This window comes from Medicago sativa, chromosome 1 (genome assembly GCF_051527215.1).
Source record: "Medicago sativa cultivar Bolivia chromosome 1, Bolivia_mono, whole genome shotgun sequence".
NCBI lineage: Eukaryota > Viridiplantae > Streptophyta > Magnoliopsida > Fabales > Fabaceae > Medicago > Medicago sativa.
The window spans coordinates 33447228-33455098 of NC_140749.1; the positions used below are offsets into that span (position 1 = coordinate 33447228).

General features: G+C 33.0%; 1 protein-coding gene across 38 annotated transcripts; it reads right to left on the reverse strand.

The window, feature by feature from the left end:
* Positions 1-1247: 1247 nt before the first annotated feature.
* LOC146954460 (uncharacterized) lies at positions 1248-7871 on the reverse strand. 38 transcript variants are annotated; one of them, XR_015013374.1, is made up of 7 exons: positions 7250-7846; positions 6826-7131; positions 5988-6089; positions 3899-3985; positions 2651-2724; positions 1944-2062; positions 1248-1712 (listed from the first exon to the last, which is right to left on the reverse strand). XR_015013374.1 is itself a non-coding variant. In XM_085716444.1 (7 exons), exons 4-7 carry the CDS (start codon positions 4198-4200, stop codon positions 1592-1594), a joined length of 399 nt encoding a protein of 132 aa, XP_085572570.1. In that variant the 5' UTR covers positions 4201-4424; positions 6826-6915; positions 7069-7131; positions 7250-7824; the 3' UTR covers positions 1248-1591. The 38 variants fall into 38 exon arrangements, 14 of the variants coding, with proteins under 14 accessions (XP_085572570.1, XP_085572562.1, XP_085572551.1 ...); XR_015013372.1 differs by having other exon boundaries at positions 5988-6107; XR_015013377.1 differs by having other exon boundaries at positions 6047-6107; positions 7250-7844.

Sequence of the window (7871 nt, forward strand, 5' to 3'; positions counted from 1 at the left end):
GATTTAAAATCAAACATTCGTGAATGATAAAATATAATTGTGACTTTTTCTTTATCATTGTCGATAGAGGTTTGTGGTTGAGTTCTTGAAGAACTATATCTTTATTCACAATTGAAATATGAGATCTATTTGATCCTAGTATAAGTTATACAAAAGAAATTAAAGAAAAATTATTTATGCCCCTTGAGATGTATATAGTTCTTGAAGTACTAAATATTTAAATATCAAGCATCCTCGAAGGATAACAAATCTATTTTATCTTTGTATAATTTTTAAAATGAAAGTATTGAAGAGTTACATGTTGAGAATGTAATATAGTTCTCAAAGAGTTAATATAGTTCTCGATCAAATAAAGAATTTTCTTGATTATTATTATAAAGATTTCAAATATAGTTCCTGAATATCGCGTCATTTTTCGGAGATCAAAGCTATTTGATTAGTGTTTGACTCACTATTGATTTCACGACTGAACTTTTAATTTAAAAGAAAAGGGGAAAAAGTTCAAATTACCCATTTTGAAAGATTTTGGGTTCGGGGGTTGGTTATATTTAGGGAAGGTGTTAGCACCCTAAATATTCGTAGTACTCTACGAGAACCTTTTGGTTTTATTTAATGTTTTGTGCTATAAACTTGCTTGCTTTTTTTAAAAATGGAATTTTGAAATGATTAAAAAAGGAAGACCAAATTATGAGAGGACGAGTGTCCTGTGCCTACGTACCCGTGAAGGATCAAAATCACGTAGTTCGGGGTTAAAAATTGACGTTTGATTTGTTTTGTGTTTTTTATTAGTCACTACAAGAAAAAATGTGTTTTGCGACCTTTAAAATTGACGATTGCGACTGTTAGAAGGGTCGCAAATGTACATTTGCGACTGTTCCCCAACAGGCGCAAATGTTGGGGTCGCAACAGTCATTTGTGACCCTTCATAGAACAGCCGCTCCAACCGTCGCAATGTTATTGTGACAGTTCCTAACAGTCGCAAATGAAGAGTTTTCACTTGGTTTTGAAGGGGCTTGCGACCCTTCACAACAGTCGCAGATGTTAAATTTTTTTTAAAAAAAATGGTGGCTTGCGACCCTTCACGACAGTCGCAAATGTTAATTTAAAAAAAAAAAAATTTGTTTTTAAGAGGCTTGCGACCCTTCACGACAGTCGCAAATGTTAAGTTATTTTTAAAAATAAAATAAAATTGAATGGGGCAGTTTTTGTTGCCAATTTTAAATAAATATATTATTAAATACTAAAAATATCAAAATCTCATTCATATAATTCTTTCAAGAGTAACAATCAAAACAATAGATAAACAATAGATAAAGTACATAGTTTAAACATTGAAAAACCAATACACTAGTGGGTAATCATTCAAAATAATATTACCAAAAATTAGATTAATATTCCTAAATATTGTTGGCCGGAAAAGTTGAAGAGCCTCATTACAATAGATATATCTGACTGCACAAACACGATCCATGCACTTCTATCGGTACCGCATCTGCTGCTATCCTCAACAACAGACTGTGGGGGAGGTCACCCACTTCATGATCAGCTAGAAATAATCATAGAAGGTAAAAGAACAGAATCAACCTTTGCTTTAGGAATCAACCTGCCTCTTGAGAAGAAAGCTAATGCCAAATGTAAATCCCTCAAAAGAAGATGATGCTGATCTAGTAGAGTGAGTAGAGATTTGAGATGGTGTTATCCATTCCCAAGTCCTATGGAACGCAATTCAGCAAAAAGAAAATCAATGCAATATCATATGTAATCAAATCTGTAGATACAATTGAATCCAATAGACACAATTCACTAAAAAATCAATGCAGTAACATATGTGATCAGATTTGATTTGCATATTACATATCTGACCAAAACAGATATAATGCAAATAGTGACTTCTAAGTGAAGTGTCCGTGAGGATATCTGTGAGTATTAAAACTTAAGCTTACATTTTTTTGACAATTCTTTGGCGTGATTCAGGCGGAAATTGACCTCTCCAATCACTATTATCCATATTCAGTTCAGCAGCTTGATTATTGGTACCATTGAATGTAAAAAATCAAATTAACTGAAAACACGAAAAAAGAAAATCCAAATCAAAGTAGAAGCCAAACTCACCAATACAAATATTTCAATTACTAACAAAATAAACTATGCCAGAATACCTTTCAAAACTCGCCTACGAAAACTAGCAGTTGTACATTACCAAATCCTAGACAATCGATGCCGCACAACAAGTACATATAAAATCCTAGACTATCCTAGATTCCTAGCCAATAACTCACAATTATAACTCCTAATGCTAAAATGGCACTCTGTAACAGGATTAACTATACAAGTTACTGCTATTTACACCAATGAACTCTTAAGCTACATATCCAAACATACCACAAGGTAAAAAGTTACTTTAATGATGCAATTCACCATGTTATTAATAATTCTCTCCAAATATACTAGTGGTGTGACAACATTTTAATACCAAGTAAATAAACAGCATTGCTATATATTCACAATAGTCCAAATCATAAGATTCACCTAAAGAACAAGGCACAATGCAAGTTATTGTATCTAAACTCATAAAAAACTAGTAGAACACCCACAATATACAAAATCACCAAGTATGTGACCTTAATTGAGATCCAGAACAAAGTTTTACCTTGAGAAAGTTAAGTAGACGGGATGAAGTGCGAACGACAGCAAAACTCGACGGCGAAACCCGATTGCACAAAACTGAGAACACAACACAAATCAAGAAATTAACAAAAAAAGAAGGGCCACAAACATGATTAAAACAACAACGTGCTCCTTCTCCTATGCATTTCCAAAGGATGGTTACAAACAAGAGATAAAAGAAATCATGTAAAATGTCTGTAATAGGATTCAGGGCCTTCATATTTAATAGTGTATTATAACAAAGAACATATCATAAAAAATGAGTAATATTAAGATCACACTAACCATTCAGTTTCAAAATGCTCAAGAGTTTTTTTTGTTTTAAATAATAGTGTGAAAAATGCCAGAACCTATGGGCATAAGAGGGTGACACTACTACCACATGATGTGACACAATATAACATACACACAAAATCAAATTCCACAAACTAACATAACAAGAACCATTCTGGATAAACAGAAGCTGCTAACTGAAAAACAGATAAGTTTATTGTAACAGACCAGCAAAAAAACAGGAGAAAAGTAACAGTCTAGCTGCATGTGCGCATACACGCACACACTATTTCAGCTTCAACAAACTAGAGAAGTTTAATACAAAAAGTAGCATGCAAATCACAGTAATTTTCCTTCATCTCTTTCTAATTCTAACTATTAAACTAACATCAAATTCAATCATATTGCTGCTGTACAACTTTGACCACACAAAGTAACAAGTTAGTAGTACAACACTATTTAGAAAGAGACATGTCATATGCAAGGAAGCTCTTTTAGGCCTTGAGAACAAAGTCCTCATATTTCAGATGAGAATTGCACAAAACAGATGAGAATTGCACAAAACAATAAAAAGAAAATCAAAGATGTTTGCACCAATTAGTAACCATAAGGGGTATTATTAACAATTGATTTCTGTCGAATATGACTGGACTAGAGTATAAACTAACTACTTGTATGGACATAATTTAGGAGCTGTTCATATCATCGCACAATATTTTCAAAATACTATTAGTTAACTGACTATTTCACAGAAAATCGTACTTGTAAAGTCCTAATGAGGCATTGGAATTGTTCGTAGAATTAGAAAACAATAACTCTATCATATGAATTAAAGTAGCATACACATTATACAAGGAACTATTAATCATAAGATAGATTAAAAATCTTCTTTCTATTTCAAGTAATTTCTTGATTTTTTTCTATACCAATAACAAAGATTCAAATGAATAAATTTTACCTTTATAAAGTGAAGTAGGAGAGCTGAGATACGAACAACACGAAACCCGACGGCGAAACCAAATTGCCCACAACTGATAACGTAAATCTGAAATCAAGAAATTACATAGATTCAATTACATTTATAAAGAATATGAGAATTTCAACAGAAGAAAATGAGTCAAAAGTAAAATTTTAAAGCAAGAAAGGACCATGATGCCATATCATTGTTGTCTCGGTTGTCATGGAAGGCCTAATCAGTGGAAGAAGAACTATCTCATTTTCTTTTTCCCTTGGATTACAAATACCACATCTGTAACTCATAATTGAGAAGTCATGGCTTATTCCCTATCATGCTCTAATGTGACAGCTTTTAATGAACTTATCTGAGAAGTCGACATATTTTTTCCACAATGACCTTAGTTCTGGAAAAGCTATGTCTAGCCATGGCCTTGCCCTGCCATTGAAATCGATGACACCAGCATTCTCAACATCATCAACATTTGTATTTTCGTGATATCCCAATCCAAGCATATGCCAGAAAGGATCTATAATGTGGACATGACCATGAAATAGAGAGAATGAAAGGAATGTTGATATTTGCAAAACAACATACCGAAAGCCATATGCTAGCTAACACCCATCTGTGCCATTCGGCGGTTAGCCCATAATTTATGAAACCAATGACATCCACTATCTATCATCTCATGAATATTAAAAACCTTTTAATATGTTCCAGTGTTGTTAAATAACAGCTATAGTGGCGCGGTAGCGTAGCATAATTTTAACAAATCACTATTGTTCTACAATATGCTACTTGGTACAAATTTTTGTCAAATAATGTGACCCTAGCAGCGGTATAACACAGTTGAGTATCAGAACATGAACAAAGCGCCATTTTTTGCAATGTGGAACTGGCAAAACTGATATATTCACTGATCAAATCTCATATTTTACCAAATCTTTTATCCAAATTCTTAAAAACCATTAAGCACCGTAATGCCAACCAATAATAGTCAGCACAATGAGACAACCACATAATCACATCTTTCTAAAAAAACAAAGTCTATGAATGAGTAATCACTTAGTTAGCACTCTCTATCCCTACTCAAGCCTGAGATTATCCAATAATCTATCAAGGTTAAAAAAAGTTTTGCCCAACACTGCAAGACCTGAGCAGCCACATCAAGATTGATCAATATCTTAGTGGCTGCAGTACAGCTAAAACTTCTCTGAATTATAAAGTACCCCAACAAAAATAAGATTGAAATTTGTATTGATGAATTTTTAAACAGAGAAGAGTATTGAAAGCGAGAGACAATACAAACGTTACATTAACCAAACTTTAAGCAATTCTGATGCTTAAAAACTTGACCAACAACTGACCATTATCATTTTATTCAATAGCAACAACATTCAAATAACTGAACAGTCAGCAACAACATTCAAATAACTGAATAGTATCAAGTCAAAATTGGGTTTCTACTACATGTGAGGATTCTATATTCTATATGAAGAAAAGGAGCAGATTTTCACCTTAACTAGCAATTGGTAACCAAATCACGTGGCTGGGATTGAACTAAATGGAGGTGGTTAGTATATACATAGGGATCAAATTTTGATTGAACATAAAACTAAAAATGAAATAAGTCACATTAAGCTAAAACTGAGTCATAGACATAGGGCTAAAATTTTGAGTAGTTTAGTGTTTTCATGTCCATAACAGAACCAATAAACTTAAGATTTGACCCTAACTAATAAGCCATCATGTTGTGCTCTAGTATAGGCTATTTTAGAACTTAATTAATGTTCAAGCCTGGGATTGGAATCCTATCTGAATGTGCTCTTATTGAAGAGAAAACTATTCTATTATATATAATATATACTAGATTTCTTCATTCCACTAACCTTAATTTGTCTTGTGATTGAACCAAACATATTGCACAGATTAAATACATGGAAACAAATGGTGTACTGTTTCTTGGTGCTTAGTTGCCTTTTTCTGTTTCCAATATATATATATATATATATATATATATATATATATATATATATATATATATATATTTTGTCATCCAAAACAAAAAATACATGGAAATAAACATGTTTACCAAATATGTGGCCCTTTGAATAACTGAACTCAATTTAAGTCTCCTAGTTGCAAAATTACCAAATATGTGACCCTTTGAATCACTGAACTCAATTTAAGTCTCCTGGTTGCAAATAGACACCTAATAAGAATCACAATTGACTTACTTGTTCAAATTTCAAACCATAGAGGCTTTTGATCCCAAACCTTTAGTTACAAATTTAGAATACACGAAACATTGCAGCAAAGTTTTAGATCAATTGAACTTGCCTAACTCAATTATAAACAAAATGTTTGTCAAATGTTCGCTCTTCTATTTTATTTTAGTGTAATTCAGACTTAACTATCTTAAACTCTAGTAGAGTTTCCATCATTTCATGACATGACAGCCAAGAGAGGAAGAAACATGAAACTATAACTATATTTCGTTAACACTTTTTTATAAATATCAATCAATAGAAAGGGATTTGGAGAAGATGAGAACCAAAGCAAAATCTATAGTAGCATTTAGCACAGTTAACAACAAAACAAACATCAAGTTTCAAAACTAAACAACCATTAACAGAAAGGGATTTGGATCCCCGGAAGCTAGTTCTCTATTGCTGCCCCTGCTGCACCAAGTTTGTGACCTCCAGAAGTATCTAAAATCAGTAGGAAATTGATTGTGAGTGTTTAACGAAATCAGTTCCAATGTTTTTCTCTAAAAGTTCTTTATGTGACTTTTCTCTTATATCTCAGCCACTTATTTAATCCAACGGCCAATAATGGTTCATCGGGGGCATCATTAGAGAACTTGGCTGCTAGAACTTTGTTGTTGAGGATCCAACTTGAACATTAAGACATAAATAACAAAAACATACCAGAAGCAGTTGGAACTAAAGCATTACTACTAGTGCATAGATACTGAGTTGTGTTTCGATCTTTGTGGATCTTGTTCAGAAAGGTTGTAGCTTCATCATTCAAACAATACAAAAACCTCAACAATACAAAAACCTCATGAGCAAACAATTCAAACAACATTCAACAAAAATCCCCTTTCTATTTCAACTAATTTCCTGATTCTTTCTTTACCAATAACAAAGATTAAAGTGACTAAATTTTACCTTACAAAAGTGAAGTATGAGAGTTGAAGTTTGAACGACGGCGAAACCCGACATTGCACAGAACTGAGAACACAAAACATAAATCAAGAAATTAACAAAAAAAAATCACTCAAATCAACCAAAAAGGCACATAATTTAAAAAAAAAAATGAAATTCTTAAAAAAATAAAATAAAAATTAACCGAGAGGGTGAGACGAAGGGTTAACTCTTAACCCTTCTCAACTGAGATTTCTGCGCGTACCACCAAGAGGCATGAGATCATCACTTGAAAGTTGATGAAAGTTGATTGAGTGAGAATGAGGCATGAGAACAGAGGCGTGAAATCATCATCTTAAAGTTAGATTTCTACAAATTTGGGGATGAAATTGAGTTAGATTTATACACACCATATCTTCTTTCGAATTAGAGAATGGGTAATAGGATTGAGGGATGAAATTGAGAACTAAGATTTTTCTGAGGAATGAAATTGGAAGTTGAGGGATGAATTAGAGAAGTGGAACCGAGATTGAGGGTTTTGTGATTGTAGAGAGACAACCGAGACTGAAGATTGAGGAATGAAAAAAAAAAAGTTGCGGATGAAATTTGGGATTTAGGGTTTTGGAGTGATGTGAATGAAATTTGAGAACCGGGAGAGTGAATTTGAGAAAGAGGGAGAGTGAAAATGAAAATTTGGGCCAAAGCGGGAATGTGAGATTGGTAAAGCGCGTTTCAATTTTCACACATAAAAGTTGCGGCTGTTCAGGAACAACAGTCGCATAACTGTCGCAATTTGAACTTTGAGGCAGTTATTTAGCAAATGGTCG